Here is a 17,641-nt window from a genome sequence, read left to right as displayed (position 1 = left end):
TTTCGGCCAGCAAGTTCAGCAGCTCAACAGTTTAACCCACTGTGCCACCAGAGGCTCAAGCAAAATATATATCTCCAATAAAATTTCTAGTACAGGAAAGATGATTTAGGATTATTCAAATGCATCCATTAACAGCTTTCAATTATGCTACTTTTTCATCTATTTCCCTCTTTGGGATACAAATATAAGCTTAAGAATATGAAAAATGTGAAACAATGAAGCATGACATGCCTGCCTAATATCAGGCCCACAGTAGCACCTTTTAACTAAGGCCAAAGCAGACAGAACGGTCTACCACTATAATCAAAATGGGCATTTGGTGCAATGAAAAATAGCCCAACAAATTGTTTTGAAACTGCTCATAATTGCATATCATAATTGCAGTGTAGGGGAGCTGGTGTTAAAAGAACAAGGAAAACCATACAGAAAGGGGAAGAAATAGCTTATATGTCTATGTTTGATGTTTTTATAGTTTTAATGGTTTTAATCTACAGTTGTATGTTTTTGATTTAGATATGTGATATATTTTTATATATATGTGAGGCATTGAATTTTGCCATTTATTATATTGTAAACCGCTTTGAGTCCCCCCAGAGGTAAGAAAAGCGGTATAGAAATGCAGTTAATTATTATTATTATTATTATTATTATTATTATTATTATTATTATTGACACAACGACATTGTATGACACAGCAAACAAGATAGATATGCTGGATTTTGTATCACAAAACCACAAGTCGAACACTTCCCAAGAGTTTAGGACTGTGTGATGTATTCTGGAACACAACACACCAGACATCACAGTTGTGGAAAAGAAAAAGGTTTGGATCATTGATGTCGCCATACCAGGTGACAGTCGCATGGACAAAAAACAACAGGAAAAACTCAGCCGCTATCAGAACCTCAAGATTGAACTTCAAAGATTCTGGCAAAAACCAGTACAGGTGATCCCGGTGGTGATGGGCACACTGGGTGTGGTGCCAAAAGATCTCAGCCGGCATTTGGAAACAATAGACATTGACAAAATTATTATTATTATTATTATTATTATTATTATTATTATTATTATTATTATTATTTCTATTGGAATGTAAAGCTTTAACAGTGACTCCAGCAGTCTAGAAGGTTTGTCAGGTTTTGTTTCATCATAAGCTTTGCTAAGATTGGTTCTTCAGGTCTATTCTATCTGTGCAGTATTTTCTGTAAAGTTAGAAGCACAATTGCTATGAAAAAGAAACTGAATTGTACAACATATTAGAACATATGTGTTCTCTGTCAGCTGTTGGGACTGCATACACATGGAAGGACAGTAAAAGCATGGGAGCAACACCCAGGGCCCTATATGCCAGGATCTGATACCAGGTTTTCTGTTCATCCAAATTATCTGGCAGTGAGGACTCATATAATCCAGGTTAAAGCAGAAAACCTGGGATCAGATCCTGGGATATAGGGCCTGTCTGGAAGACACTGAACAATACAGAAAAGCATAAGTCTCCTTCATTGTCTTTTGAAAACAGTTTGACATTTATTTTATTACAATTTTGAAAAATGTTTCAATTTTACAAATGGGAAGTTGAACCTAAGAAGAGTCACCACTCAAATTCATAAACAAGCCTCAACAAAAGAAACTTAAACATGGTGCTTTAGGAGGGATGGAGGACACTCTTCGCTAGAATCAACAGTATATCCTATATGTCCAGAAATGGTAGTTAAAAATAGCCTCACTTGGGTCAAGTTATCCATGGGTCAACACAGGTTATATACCTTAACTTCTTTTTTTTAAAAAAACAGAACCATCTCCTTTACTGAGCAGAGTAGTAAAAGATGAAAGTTTAGTTCATCCTGGGGTAACCTAAAAGATGTCCCCTTATCAACTGGCTCATATTATGAAAAACGTTTCTAACAAATGTTGGCATAAATGCGGGGAGATTGGCACTTTTTCCCACATGTGGTGGGACTGCCCTGAAATCCAAAAATACTATAAAATGGTTAGAGAAGTAATAGAGGAAATAATAGAGCAAAAGCTATATTGGGATAAAGCTCGATTTTTGTCCCTTAACATAGAGGTAAAGGAGGGGAACAACCAATGGTCAGATATTTTAAAATTTATGATAGCCGCTATACATGCTACAATTGCCAGAGGGTGGAAAGATAAAACAAGGTGGGACCTAAAAACCTGGTGGTCGTATCTCTCTGAATATTTAATTAAGGATTTCATCCATGAAAAGAAAAATAAATATTTGAATATTCAGTTAAGACAAGATTGGCATAAGAAATGGTCTTGTTTAATTGATAAAACAGAAGGAAAAGATAGGTACAGAACTTTAAATCAGGCCTTCCAGACAATTAAATCAATGTATTCATTCAAGCAACCCAGTTGGGGGTGGGAAGAGGGTGGTAAGGGGGGGTGGGATGGGGGGTTTAAAGGGGCAATTAATTAAGATATGCGGTAAAGAGAATCACAATTGGAACCTGTATCCCAGCCATAAAGATTGTAAACAGTTTCTATGTTGTCTTTTAGATGGCTAAGGTATGCAGTGTATTGTTTTGTTATCTGTATGAAGAATTTAAAAAAAAGTTTTTAAAAAAACCTAAAAGATGTCCTGACCTTTCTGAATGCCCGGATGGGAAAATGGTGGTGGGCAGCTATCGGAGACAGGCCCCCAAGGCGACACCAGCATTTTCTTCTCTTCATGGAAGAACTCTTCACCTATCCTTGGATCATATCAAAATCTATAATTTTGACCTCTAAACTCACCCTCAATTTATACATGAAGTCAATGTATATACAAATATATATAGTAAATGTGAACAAACTCAAGATTCTATTTTCTCAAGTCAAGAACACTGCAACCATCTTGATCCCTTTCAGATCTAAGGGTCACCATCTGCCAAACCTGCAGCCTAGTACTTATTTGTTTTATGTGTAACTCCCCAACTTCTCACTTCTTGTTCTTTGCACAAAAAAACCAGACTTAGCGTATAATTCACTTACTATTTCACTAAGTGAAATGGACCAAGGCATTAACATCTTCAGTCCATCCTTCAGTTCAGATATCAGCCAGCATGCCAACGACTTAAATCAAGAAATAGTTTCCTAAGATCTACAGAGATACACGCAGGAACACTCAGCAAGCAAAAGTCCAAAAGTGGCAGGTAAAAACCCATAACCTCAATAAGTGGCTGATACCAGAATAGAAATTCCCTTCTGAGCACACAGAAGACTGGGAGACTTGGAAGGCACTGAACAGACTGCATTCTGGTACCATGAGATGCAGAGCCAACCTTAAGAAATGGAAGTGGAGGCCACAACATACGAGTGTGAAGAAAAACATACCACAGACCACTTACTACAATGCAGTCTGAGCCCTGCCACATGCACAATGGAAGTCCTTCTTACAGCAACTTGAAGTGGCCAGCTTCTGGTCAAAGGAAATTTAATATAATGCTAAGTTTTTAAGTTTTTTTCATGGTTTTTTATACATTATAACTGTATTCTCAATTTGCTTCTAACACAATAAATAAAGAAATTGTTTCAGTGAAAACCAGAAGTGTAATTTCTGGAAGTCCATGGTGTGGATGTAAAAGCGGTATGAACAGCTTCTGACCCATTAAGTGCTACCAACCTGGCACTAGAGCTCGGTAATAAGTGGTCTTTCCAACTGGCTGAGACAAAGCATAGTTCTTTCCAAGGATGATAGAAGAAATGAAGGGCATCCATCGTCCCAGGAATGCCATGTGTGTAAATGACTGATTTGATGTTAAATACTGGAGAATGTTTTTCTTTGAAGGTTATAATCTGTTTACACTGGCCTAGAATCCAAGGGATAATCTCTGTGCTGAAGTGTTCAGACCACATTTACATTTTATTTATATTCATATCCTCACTTTCTCCTACTGCAGAACCCTTACAACATGAGTTAAAGTGAACTACAGCTCAAATCAATATATAACATTAATATCAGTTTGAAACAAATAAACTATAAAACAGATAATTAAACACTGAATGAAAACAGCTGTAAAGCATTAAGGGATACAAATGGAAGAGAACACAGCACAAAAGATATGACATCAAAAGATATCTCTGCAACAATCAATAAATTGTATGAGATCTGTCTAAATAACAAAGTATATGTCTGTGGTAAGGAGAAAGGGAGAAGGGCAGACTAATCTCCTGTAGAAGGAAGTCCTTCACTCTGGGAAAAGCCACCAAGAAAGCCTTTTCTCATATCCTTACAAAAAATATATTCTTTCACTTTCCCCAAAAACATACTATAACACTACTTTAGGTAGTGTGGCTAAATAAAGAAATATTGTACTGGGCTGTGAAGGAAGGAATAAAGGACATAAATAACCATTCACAACTTTCCAAAAGGGTTTGTTCTTGTGACTTGGGGCACTTGCAGACAGGCCCCATATCCCCATATCTGGTCCCAGGTTTTCTGCTTTAAACTGGATTATATGAGTCCACACTGCCAGATAATCTGGGATAAACAGAAAACCTGGGATCAGATCCTGGGATATAGGACCTGTCTGGCAGGGCCCTTAGTCTCTGTTGAAACACTTCACCATTCTGTTTGTTTGCCCCATATGATAATATAGTGATGCAATATAGGAATTCCATTTTTTCAGTGTTTCCAATGGCAAGGGTGTTCTAAAATTCCATATGTTCTGAACAACTCTGATGCATTCTTTTGTGAAACTGTTGCAAATTTTATTCTTGAGATTAGTAACTTTTAAGTATATTTTCCTTTTTATCTGTGACATCTTCTGTGACAACAGTATACGCCTGTGTTGTGATTTTACTGTTGTATGCCAATAAAGGTCATGTGTGTACAGGGCCGGCCCCACTAATGCGGCAGCTGACGCCGCCGCCTCGGGCGCAGGCCCGGGGGGGGCGCCGTCAGGCTGGGCGGGAGGCGGGGCACCGCCCTGACGGTGCCCCGCCTCCCGCCCAGTGCGCCCTGGCCCGTCTGGCCTGCTAGAAAAGGCCAGACGGGCGAGCGGGAGTAGCGTGGGAGGCGGGGCCAGCTCTGACGCCGCTCCCCCCCCCCCCCGCCCAGCGTGCCTTGGCCCTGCCTCCCACGCAGCGTGGGAGGCGGGGCCAAGGCACGCTGGGCGGGGGGGGGGGGAGCGGCGTCAGAGCTGGCCCCGCCTCCCACGCTACTCCCGCTCGCCCGTCTGGCCTTTTGTAGCAGGCCAGACTCAGCGGAGGTTTCTCCAGGCCGCGATTGCGGCCTGGAGGAACCTCCGCTGAGTCTGGCCTGCTACACAAGGCCAGACGGGCGAGCGGGGGTAACGTGGGAGGCGGGGCCAGCTCTGACGCCGCCCCCCCCGCCCAGCGTGCCCTGGCCCCGCCTCCCACGTTGCGTGGGAGGCAGGGCCAAGGCACGCTGGGCGGGGGGGGGGGAGCGGCGTCAGAGCTGGCCCCGCCTCCCACGCTACTCCCGCTCGCCCGTCTGGCCTTGTGTAGCAGGCCAGACTCAGCGGAGGTTTCTCCAGGCCGCGATTGCGGCCTGGAGGAACCTCCGCTGAGTCTGGCCTGCTACACAAGGCCAGACGGGCGAGCGGGGGTAACGTGGGAGGCGGGGCCAGCTCTGACGCCGCCCCCCGCCCAGCGTGCCCTGGCCCCGCCTCCCACGTTGCGTGGGAGGCAGGGCCAAGGCACGCTGGGCGGGGGGGGGGAGCGGCGTCAGAGCTGGCCCCGCCTCCCACGTTACCCCCGCTCGCCCGTCTGGCCTTTTGTAGCAGGCCAGACTCAGCGGAGGTTCCTCCAGGCCGCAATCGCGGCCTGGAGAAACCTCCGCTGAGTCTGGCCTGCTACAAAAGGCCAGACGGGCGAGCGGGGGTAGCGTGGGAGGCGGGGCCAACTCTGGCCCCGCCCCCCCACCCAGCGTGCCCTGGCCCCGCCTCCCACGCTGCGTGGGAGGCGGGGCCAGGGCACGGGGGGCGGGGCCAACTCTGGCCCCGCCCCCTCACTATTCGCCCTGGCCCCGCCTCCCACGCAGCGTGGGAGGCGGGGCCAGGGCACGCTGGGCGGGGCCAGGGCGCCGGTGGCGGGGGCGCTTTTCAGCACCCCCGCTTTACATCAAAAAATATCTCCGGCCGGCCCTGTGTGTGTATATCCATCCACAATAATTTTAGCTCTTATCTTTCACTAACAGTACCAAGTATCAAATGCTTAATATGGCTACCGAAGCAGCTCCGACAAGCATTAAACAGCAAAAGCAAATCCTTCATTGTTCTGTATCCCTTTTCCCATCATCATTTGCTCTAGAACACTGCTGTTAGCATCATATTCCACCTAAGCCCAAAAGATCATTAAAAAGCCAACAATACTCGTATTTTATCTGACTCTGCTTTTATCAAACCTATATCAAGCCACTTACTAAATATCGAATCTCTGTTGATTTCCTGAACAGGGTCTAGTTGGTCAATGCCAAAATGTTTAAGTACACAAGGAAGAGAAATTGGTACAAAGCCATCAAAACCAATGTTCAAAAATTGTCCCATCAACCAGAAAACCTTAAAGATAAGATCTAGCTGGTTACTTCTAGTAAGTATTGCACAAGCCTGATCTTCTGCAACATTCACAAACGCTTGTCAATTACAAGTCTGACAGCATATTTTCAGTACAGGCAGTCCTGAAGTTAAGAATAAGATAGGTTCTGTAGGTTGGTTCTTAAGATTAATAGTTGAAACAGGTACATTTTTAAGTGTAACGCCCCTATGGCATTTGTTTTGCTGCTTGTGCCCCTGTTCAGAAGATTTCACCTGGCTTTGTCCCTGTAATAACTGGATTTTGGGGGGAAATGTTTGTTGTGTAAACAAGGATTGGTGATAAAGTGTCAGGGGAGACACCTTTCCACCATGATAAGAACTCTTTCAGGAGTGAATTTCCCTTCCTAGGGGTCGATTTCTCTTACTTCCTGCCTTGTCTCACCCCCGTTCTTAACTTTAAGTCGTTTATAAGTTGGATGTTTGTAACTCCTGCCCGTACATTCTTCAGCACTCATTTTCTGAAGGAAGAGTCATAAATAAGATTACCTCTGCCAGAAACCTTGAACAGAAACTTTATAAACAGAAAGAATTATTAATACAAACCATTACATTAATGATACGTTGATGGTTTTAACTGCAGATATAAAATGTTTCATCAACAGTGAGGAAATCAATATAATTTCATATGACTTACTTCAAAAATGCTACTTGTATTATGTGGAAACATAGCTTTTTAATTTTAATGATTTCTTACAGAATAATCATTTTGACAGATGCACAAAGTACTTCTTCTCTTAGCTTTGTTGCTGGACCTTTTGGCCTGTGGTTTATTAGTTATACTGGCCCAAATAATTTGCTGGGATTTTAACTCCCTCGAGGATCCTATGATTCATCCCCTCTTGACCTCTTTTGACCTGAACATGACTCCTCCTGGAAGGGGTGAATGCATAAAGCTGAATAATCATTCTCTCTGTCTACCATTCACACACCTGCCCCCATCATTCAGCACAAGCGAAGGAGGATAATTCATTCAAGATGTAACTGCAAACAGTATGCTGCATAAAGCTATATATAACTAGAATAAAATTCCTTTGTGAAGAATAACATTTAAGTTGTCTTAGGCCCCAGAAATCTGGAACATCCTTCAGTACCATAGATGTCTCTTACCCTGTTTAAAACATCAGTTTTGTGCAAGTAATAAACTAATCCTGACCTAAAATATTGTATTGTTCAGCATTTGCCAAGGGATCTTAATTCTCAGTTAATGCCTGCCTTCTGACTATAAAATTTTTTGTCAACAGGTGTGCTGTGGTTGGATGCCAAGGTCTATAAACCTATTTCTCTGTGAAGTTAAAAAAAAACATGGCAAGATTTGCATGACTGGCAAGTTTCCAAATAGCATTAAACAGCCGATGATTCCTCCTGGATCGATCAATAGTCTGCCTTCACATTTAAGTATGTTCATTCAGGCCACTCCTGCCTAAACTCTCCAAATTTGCAAACACATACAAGCAGGGTTGGCACAACCATCAGGTGAAGAACAAGTGAGGCATGCAGAGCTGGACATTAACCGCTGCTATCACCACCCAGCAGAGTACCTTTCCATCCCCCAAAACTGCTGTCAACAATATCTACCTTTCTATCACCAAAGAAAGAAAAAATAGAAGTGACATTCATGCTCCCTCTGACAAAGTAAGCAATAGTATCCCAAATGACAAAAGATGCAACTGACTGCATGCCAGAAAGTAATTCTACACAGAGCTAGTATTTCCTGAAATAGTATGTTTTTTGGTAGACCTAGTATTGAGGAGCATCCTGGCTGCATTCTTCTTACTTCTTGCAGTGAAAGTGAGGCTTTAGTCTTCTTTGAGGAAAGGAGATGCAGGAGACACCAGTGCATCCTCCTCTCTAGAACATGCTATGGGTGCATGAGATGCCACTGTATATTCTTGTTTCTGGAGGTTGAACATTACTACCACATCCTTCTCCTACAGAGTGACAGCGGGACGGCATTTCATTTCTTGCCTCAGGGGAGGGTCGGCTTAGACTGTTTCTGCACACAAGTAAAATCTCCTATCTTTCCATTTTTATTTTGTGACCAAATCCTTTCAGTGTAGCGTATGTAGAACCCTAACCCAAAACAATAAACCAGAATTGGTTCTTTAAGAAAATGCTACTCAAAGCATTTCTACTGTTTATGCTACAAGTGATCCTTATAAGCCTTTTAAGGCAGCTCGCTGGTACATGGATTCTTAGGCTCAACCTTCCTTTAAAATGAAAACTATTATCCTATAAACCAGAAAAGTGTAGCAAGGATCTGATGGGCCTTGTTCTTAACAAGAGTATTGCAAAAGCAAAACCAGAAAGTCTAACTGAACTACACCAACAAATCTGACACTGCAACCAACAAGAAATGAATCTTGCCTTTCCCCGTAAGATCACACCCTATTAGCAGAAGAAGCTTATCTAGAAACATGTCTTCATACTTTTTTTTGGCTGGGATCCAACAGTATAGTTCAACTGATGAAGACAGTTCTGTCAGCTGATTCAGGAGACCATTCTTGCACCTCTCAGCTCAGTCCATCCTCACATTCCATTCAGATTTTTCTGTAGAACAGTGAAACCTCTCAGGAGCAAATTTTCAGGAGGCAGAGTTAGGGAAGAATGGCAATGATATAAAATATCCTTGAAGAATTGTGCAGACTGGATGGGGAACTGGTCCCTTCCATGTTCCACTGTTGCAACAGCCTCATCAACAGAACGGAATCAGTTTTCTGCTTGAAACTAATTTCCTGTCAGCACAAATGTTATATTCCAGGATTGCCTGTATTATCTTACCACATAACCACACATGACAAAATAAAATAAAATAAATTGCAGTAAATAAAACTGGGGTAACTTCTAAAATAAACAGATGAGGACTAGAACTTCCTAATTTTTGCTTATCTGAATATTTATTCAGCCAAAGCTCTGGATTTGCAAAGCACCAGAATTTACAATGTACATTCGGAATATTCAATTCAGCTTAAAATGAAAGATACATTTTTAAAATCATACAAGCTCCCGGGTAATGATCATCTCTGAAAACAGTTTTTAGCGATGTGTCATGAAACTTTTTGCTGTTGCACAAAATCAAATCAGCAAAAACTGGTAATCTCAATTTGCAGGGTATACTAGCACTACCAAAGCATTTAATGACTCTGATAAAGTGAGAAATACCCAGCAGATACATCTAACTTTATGAGAAATGTAGTTAATGGTATTTTTCAAAAACACAAAACCAAGCTGGTCACGCAACTTTATTGAAATATAATTGTAATTTTATTTTGTTCTTGGACTATAGAAAAAAACAGGCATATAATTAGATTTTCAAAGTAACTGGAGAATATCCACAGGATAGGGGATAATTGATACTGGCACATGCTACTTTGTAGAACAGAAAGAGATAAAAAGAAAGTTAGAGAAACCTGACACTAAGTACTCAGCACAATATTTATATTTAATAACTTAGAAACAGTATTACTATGAGGCACTGGTTCACTAGTCCTAAAATCTGTTGTTATTTAGCCCAAACAGTTCTTTGGGAACTGGCATGGTTACATATTTGTTTTTCTTAAAGTGTTTTATCTAAATTAAAGGACTATTACATGTCATTTAAATAATAAGAAATGAATTCAACAGATCTGATAACAGTGGGATACGAAAGGAAATTATGGAAAATCACATCCTAAAAACTCGCAATGTCATATAGCCATGCTACTCATTTAGTGAGCTGTCAATTCATCACTCAGCTCAACTCTGTACTATTGGGAAGAAGCAAGAAGAAACAAAAAGGTATATTGAGTTAATTGTGAAAATTGGAGAAAAATAAGCGTTATGGAAGACTAGATAGAAAGACTGAAATGAACATAGTTATGGAATCAACTTTTTAATGGATATGTTACACAAATCTCTGATAAGGTTAGTGCTAACAAAAAGTCAAGGGTCCACTTCCCCATGGTTAGGTATACCTACATAAGAAAGATGAAAGCTCAAAACAGGAAAGATATACAATGTCAGAAGTCATAAATACAATTTCTAGAATTCCTTCTAAAGCCAACATTTCACCAATTCTGGGTTTTAGACTTTTAAAATACAGAAGCATATGTATCAATTTAATAAGGAATGAACTTTTTGACAAATGCGTCTTTTAACACCAAAAGTTTCAAGTTTCAGTTAGCCCTTATTACTATATTCTTTGTTGCCCAATCGGAGAAACTCTTTCATCTTGATCAAAAGCACTTTCACAAGATCAAAAGTACTTTCACAAGTGAACTGTTTCCTGTATATGGACATGTCAGTATCCATGTCCTGACATGTCAATTGGAATTGCAATTTACATCCCCTGAAAACTGTGTAGAAAGTGATTTCTCTAACAAAATCTGCTAGCTCCAAAATGCTTGCACTTATTCGAGGCAAATTAAAACCACCTATACAGCAACTCAAATGCACAAAAAGTAACATGTCTTATACAGCAGAAATATGCTCTGCTCTACAAGACACACCTCCAGGAAGTCCACTGTGATGAATCTACACAAAACTTTGCAGATATAGTTGCTTGGATCCGTTCTAGCTTGGATGCTGTAGTTGATACAGGTCCAGTGGGTATAATAATGGGTCTTCCTTGTCCCGTGTTATTGGACACATTTCTATTTGTGCTGCCTGAGGATGTGGACAGGATCTTTGGAGAAGTGAGAGCCACCACATGAATAGACCCAAGGCCTTCCTGGCTTATAAAAGCAACCAGCAGTGGACTGGCTGAATCACTAAAGAAAGTGATAAATACCTCATTCAGCTGTGATGAGGCCTTTACTAGAAAAATACACCCTACTGACCATTCTGTTTTGGGCAAAATTCTTGGAAGTGTGGTGGTCTTTCAGCTCCAGATGTTCCAGAATAAAATGGATTATCTAGATCCATTTCAATCTAGCTAGATTCTTGAGCATAGGAAAGCTTCGGTCATCATGATAGTGTGATGTATGACGGGAATTGGACAGGGTGGAAATGTATCTCAGTTAGTTATGCTAGACCTTTCAGAAATTTCCAATACCACCAACCATGGGAAACATGCCCAAGTTTAACTGCATAGCAGGGAGTTAGACTGAATGGCACTTGTGGTCTCTTCAACTCTATTATTCTATGGAACTTCGGGCACATTCTACAGTGGTTCCAACCCTTTTTAGATGGGAGAACTCAGAAAGTGGTGCTGGAAGATTCCTGCTCTACCCTCTGGCCAATGGTTTGCTGGGTTAATCAAGGAGTTCAGTGTCACCGAAACACTGATGACACCCAACTCTATTGTTCCTTTCAATCTAACTCCACGAGAGCTGTTTCCATGATAAAAAACTAGTGTCTGTAGTCACAAATGGAGCAAATAAGTATAAATAAATTGAAGCTGAAATCAGTCAAGACAGAGATATTCCCAATCAGTTGGGAGGCAGATCAGAGAATCAGGATTCAGCCTATGTTGGATGTAGTTACACTCCTTCTAAAATCTCAGGTTCACATCTTGGGCATCCTCCTGGACTCAAATTTGAGTCTAAATGTCTAGCTTTCAGCAGTGACTGACACAGTTAAAACTAGTGTACCAGTTGTACCCTTTCTTTGAGACATCATATATGACTTTTAAAAATTTCTGTATAAACAATGTTTTAAGTGCATCCTGTTTTTTAAATGCTGTAGGCCACCTTGGATTCTGAACAGGGGAAAATCAACTATATCTTTTTTTGGAAAAAAATTAATTTTGTCTTTACTTGCAACAATGTCCGGAATAAACAAAAGTAGCAAATTAAACTATGAAGTACCAAAGAATTTTACATAACCTACTGTTTTAATCTCCAGGAACATGACTTATACATGCATATCTGTTTTGCTTACTCTTCAGATTGGGACTTTGCTTGTACATCATCCATAACCACTTTTTACTCTAATTAGGGGGCCATACTGTATTAGAATTTAAGGCCTCATAAGCATCCATAAGAGTTAAAATACAGTACAGGAAATATCCTGGTATTTCATGCAAATCGTATCTTTATGAAGAAATTATACTCCTGAATGTCATATTGACATGTCAAATATACACACTTCTCTAATAGTGGCTCAGCACAAACTAGTTGCACAAGACATTAATTTGATTGTTTAATCAATCAAATTCAGGAAAATGAATTCTTTATACAATATTGTGCTTAAAGCATTATTGTTCAACATCCCATTTTAAATTCTGCTAAAACTAGCAGTAAAGATTCTTTCATTACTAGAATAGCCTGAGTCACAACTGCACCTTCCGAGACATTGCTTGCATCATTGTTCTGTACACACTGTGACAACAATCAGAGATCAATTTTGTCAGAGGTTATATAAAGTTTTATATGGCCCTTTATGTATGAAATGTACCCAGCAGAAGAAATCATGACTGTAGATAATTCACTCACAGAATTCCTGACTTTAGATTTATTTCCTCCTCACTCAAACCAAACAACTCCCATATTTTACTAAAGAATAACACATCTTAACAGAAAGTGGTTGCTCTATTATCACATATAGTGAAAGCACTCAGTAACACTAAACACCCTCAAAACATCTACTGAAAAGTGCCAGTACAGCCCAATGCTATACAAGTTTACTCAAGTCCTTTCAGTTCAACTCTGGAAAATGTGAGAACTACCCTGAAAGCTTAGTTTCATTGAATATCTGTATAAAAATGGTTTAATTATCAGAATACATATACAACATACTACATTTTAAAAACATAGACAGATTTGTTCAATAAACAAATAATTATTACAAACCACAAAGAAGCCTTTTCAAAAACCATACCCATTCATTGTATAAGTATTTGTGCATGAACATAATATGAATGACGACTTGCTCAAAAGACTTGTACAAGATGACGGACATCTTAGTTTCTAGCAATCTAACAACAAAGTTAGGAAGGATTGAGTACAAACTTGCAATTTTCCATAAATATACATAAACGTCTTTTATGTAAATCCAAAAGTAACCCAATCTCCCAGACTATCTTGTGAAATAGGAAAACACTTATCACAGTTCTATTTTTAGTTCAACAAGCTTCTCTGAAAGCTCAAGTGAGAAACACTTAGCTCAGTGAATAAAAACAATTTCAAAGCAAACCCAGGCTTCGTGTTAATAAACACATACATGCATATTTACATCTATATTTATTTTTTCTGCTGTAGTTTACATGGCCTTTTTAATACAAACTCTCACAGATAATCTGAATTTAGACAGCAGCTTCCTGCTCCTCTGGTTCCCAATGACTCGCTGTTAAACTGGAAAGAGGAGGCAGTATTACAAGGCAGATACAAACTTGTTTACTGTTCTGCACAATAATCCCTTGTCATGTGAAGTGTGACACCCATACTGACTCTAAAAAAGGCATGTCTGCTATCTGTAGTGGAGAAAAGCACAGCCTATCAGATGATTTACAGCTGTTTGAGTGCCTGGAAATTGTACAACCAGTCCCCTAAACACCTTAAAAAAAGCCATCCTACCAAAATGCCTGAAAGCATCCATAACCTCACCGAATAGATAAACAATGGAATGAAATAATTTAGTTGACCAATGATAACTGTACTAATTGTACTACTCTTCTTTTTAAAACAAAAAACAAAAAAACAACAACCCTCTAACATCATGTGAATGAGAATAAACGCAACACAACCTTTGTATTTTTAGATTAAAATGGCTGTTTTGAACCATGCAGTAAATTCACATTGCACCAAGCTTCTAGGATGACAGGAAGGAGTTAACTCTAAAAGCACGTACAGAAACTTCAAAGCCTAGTAAACAGCATTCCCTTTAAGTTCACCGAGGAAAAGAAATAGCTTCCACAATTAATTCCTGCCTATTTGACTATGGGCAGCCATTACTAAAGACTAGCTTATTTCAGAATTTACGTAAAAAAATAATGGGTGGCATGGGTTTTCATTTTAAAAAATGACAGATTCTGAAGATGGAGTCGCTAGCTGTTGTGATCTGAAGCAGAACTAATTTGCCCATTTAATAATCATTTAAAAGCCTTACGAGAGTGCTTACACAGCCTAGATTCGTTTGTGGTATGATACACATTAGAAGGGCTTGGCAAAACAGTGTAGCATTTTTTAAAAAACAATTAAGAACAGCTCTCTAAATCTGAACGCAACCTGACACACACATGAAGACGCACAAGGAACTAAACCACAACATAAATTTGTGATACCTCTTTTATGCAACTCTCTCAATGGAATGCCGTCTCCTCCCCCATCATATGGTAAATAAGGATCTGAAGATATTTCCATGAGTGTAAGAAACAAAAAGCGTCTTTGTAAGATCAGAACAACCGGAGCATTTCTTATAGAACAACAGCAGGCTGGGAGGCTGCCATATTCGATCAGGGTTTGGACTGTGTGCTGCTGGCTTCTTGCAGCAACTCAGTTCTCCCACAATCGATGATGTCATCAAAGGGAAATTATTGCAGCTCGGTTGCTAGTGGCTACAATCTAAGAGTGCTTAAAGGTGGAACAGCCGCCTTAATCTATAAAGCTTGCTACATCTGAAGGTGACTAAGCCTGAAGCAGAGCAGAATAAACTGGTTTAAGAGAACATAAACAGAGCTATACTGGCTAATAAAGATGTAAAATATCAGCAACTGAAAAGACAGCCATAATTGCCTGCCCTTGACGGAGAGCATTAAAAAATCCAAACATTTATATTTTGGTTTTCTAAAACAGGCTGACAAATGGATTTGTCTACTGATTTACATGATCTTAACTTAAATACATATGTATGAATAAAATGAATACATGGTTTAGCAGCAGTAACCATTTATTCCAAAATAAGGATCTGGCAAATTACAACATTATTCAGTATTTTTCCATTTGCCTTAGAAATCATTTACACTCAGCTGGGGAAAAAGCATCACAAGGCGCACTTATGATTTCTACAGAAATTTTATGTACAAATTGTAAATAACCATAAACAGGATTGCACTGCATACTAGCCTCCCACATTCAGTTGCTATCTAGTTTGTGGGTATCTGATACTGAAGTCTGCATAGTGATTGTATATCAACCACACATTATGTGCAACCTTTTCCATCTATAGTTTTATGATTCAGAATAATTCACAATTAAAAGATCAGCAAGTGACTAGACAGACACACTTCTCCGGTGATCAAAGAAAAAAAAGGAGGGAGGGAAGTAATCAAAGAAAACAGGAAGGAATCAAAGAAGAATTTTATAAAATCTAGAAAAAATGTGTACAGAAGAAGGAGCAACATGACAAATATGATTTCACCTTCTAGCCTAATTATCCATTTTGAATGAGTAAGTAATTCTGCTGCAGCACCATGAAAGGAGTGTACAAAATATAATCAGAACAACATTACAAAAACAGAGGCTATGTATATACTGCTGTACAGATTGTTTCATTCCCAGCAACTGGGTGAAGAGAGTGGCAAGTGCCTCCCCAAGCCAAGAGAAATTTCCATCCAGCCTGAAAACAGCCGTTGTGAGACCTCTATTAAAGAAACCATCATTGGACCCAACCGAAATGGGTAATTACCTCCCAGTTTCTAATCTCCCCTTCTTGGGCAAGGTGCTGGCCTCGCAACTCCAGGGATTCCTGGATGAAATGGATTATCTAGATCCATTTCAATCTGGTTTCAGGCCCAGCTACTGGACTGAGATGGCTTTGGTCACCTTAGTAGATGATCTACGCAGAGAACTAGACAGGGGGAATGTGTCCCTGTTGGTTCTCTTGGACCCCTCAACAGCCTTCGCGATGGTATCCTTCTGGGCTGCCTGGCTGGGATGGGACTTGGGGAAAATGTATTACAGTGACTCCTGTCTTTCCTGGAGGGGCGGACCCAGAATGTGATACTGGGGAACTCCTGCTCGACCCCATGACCATTGTCCTGTGGGGGTCCCAATGGGATCTGTACATTCCCGCATGTTGTTTAACATCTAGATGAAGACGCTGGGAGAGATCAGCCATCTGTACACAGATGACACCCAACTCTATTACTCTTTCCACCAAAAGCCAAGGAAGTAGTGCAGACTCTGAACTGATGCCTGGCAGCAGTAATGAACTAGATGAGGACAAACAAACTGAAATTGTATCCAGATAAGACAGAAGTCCTACTGGTCAATTACAAGGCAGATCAGGGTATAGGGTGGCAACATGTGCTGAATGGGGTAACACTTCCTCTGAAATCACAGGTCCACAGTCTGGGGGTCCTCCTGGATTCATCGCTAAATCTGGAGGCCCAGGTGTCAGCTGTGGCCAGGAGGGCCTTTGCACAACTAAAACTCGTGTGCTGCTATGCCTTGGTTACATCCCACTTAGACTAGAGTAACGCTGTCCTGAAGAGTGCTCAGAAACCTCAACTAGTCCAGGCTGCTTACAAGTACTGGACACAGGGACTGTACCACCCCCCTGCTACAGCACCTCCACTGGCTGCCAGTTTGTTTCCAAGCCCAATTCAAGGTACTGGTTTTGCCTTTAAATCCCTAAATGGTTCAGGTCCAACTTACTTATATGACCACATCTCTTCATACCAACCTGCCTGAACCCTAAGATCATCAGGAGAGGTGCTACTCTTGTTTCCACCACCATCCCAAGTACAGCTGGCAGTGACAAGAGAGGGGGCCTTCTTGGTGGCTGCTCCGCAGCTCTGGAATACCCTCCCCATGGAGATTAAAATAGAACCCTCCCTTTCATCTTCTAAACATCTGAAAACTTTTCTATTCAGACAAGCCTTCAGCGAAGAAACCGTATGCTAAAGAGATAAGAAGGTTCAACCTTCACTGGGCAGACCTAAATGCAATATGACATGAAAGAACAGTATAATAATATATAATTTATATCATTTTAAATTGTTTTTGTTTTGCTTGATTGCTATGGTGTTTTATTTTTATATGTTGACTGTTGTTTGACTTCGTACCATATTTTAATATGTTGGAAGCCGCTTTGGGTCCCCATTGTGGGAGAAAAGCGGTATATAAATAAAGATTATTATTATTCCAGATTTCTTACAAAAAAGAGAATTATCTAGAGATTTTAGACTGGAAATAGAGGTATAAATATTGAAGATACATGTG

General features: G+C 40.3%; 1 protein-coding gene across 4 annotated transcripts in view; it reads right to left on the bottom strand.

The window, feature by feature from the left end:
- clcn3 (chloride voltage-gated channel 3) overlaps positions 1 to 17,641 on the bottom strand; it is a 76,552-nt gene that overhangs the window by 41,222 nt on the left and 17,689 nt on the right. Inside the window, exon 1 of one of the 4 annotated variants that reach the window (XM_008115215.3) lies at positions 14,761 to 14,976. The exons of 2 other annotated variants lie outside the window; for them this stretch is intronic. In XM_008115215.3, coding sequence (XP_008113422.1) covers positions 14,761 to 14,839 — 79 coding nt within the window. In that variant the 5' untranslated portion in view covers positions 14,840 to 14,976. Of the gene's footprint in view, positions 1 to 14,760; positions 14,977 to 17,641 lie in introns of those variants that run through there. One more of the 4 variants, XM_003223707.4, reaches the window with a different exon arrangement.

This window comes from Anolis carolinensis, chromosome 5 (assembly GCF_035594765.1).
Source record: "Anolis carolinensis isolate JA03-04 chromosome 5, rAnoCar3.1.pri, whole genome shotgun sequence".
In the NCBI taxonomy this organism is placed as follows: domain Eukaryota; kingdom Metazoa; phylum Chordata; class Lepidosauria; order Squamata; family Dactyloidae; genus Anolis; species Anolis carolinensis.
Note: the sequence above shows the minus strand (reverse complement) of the source record. Positions and strands in the feature narration are given on the sequence as shown.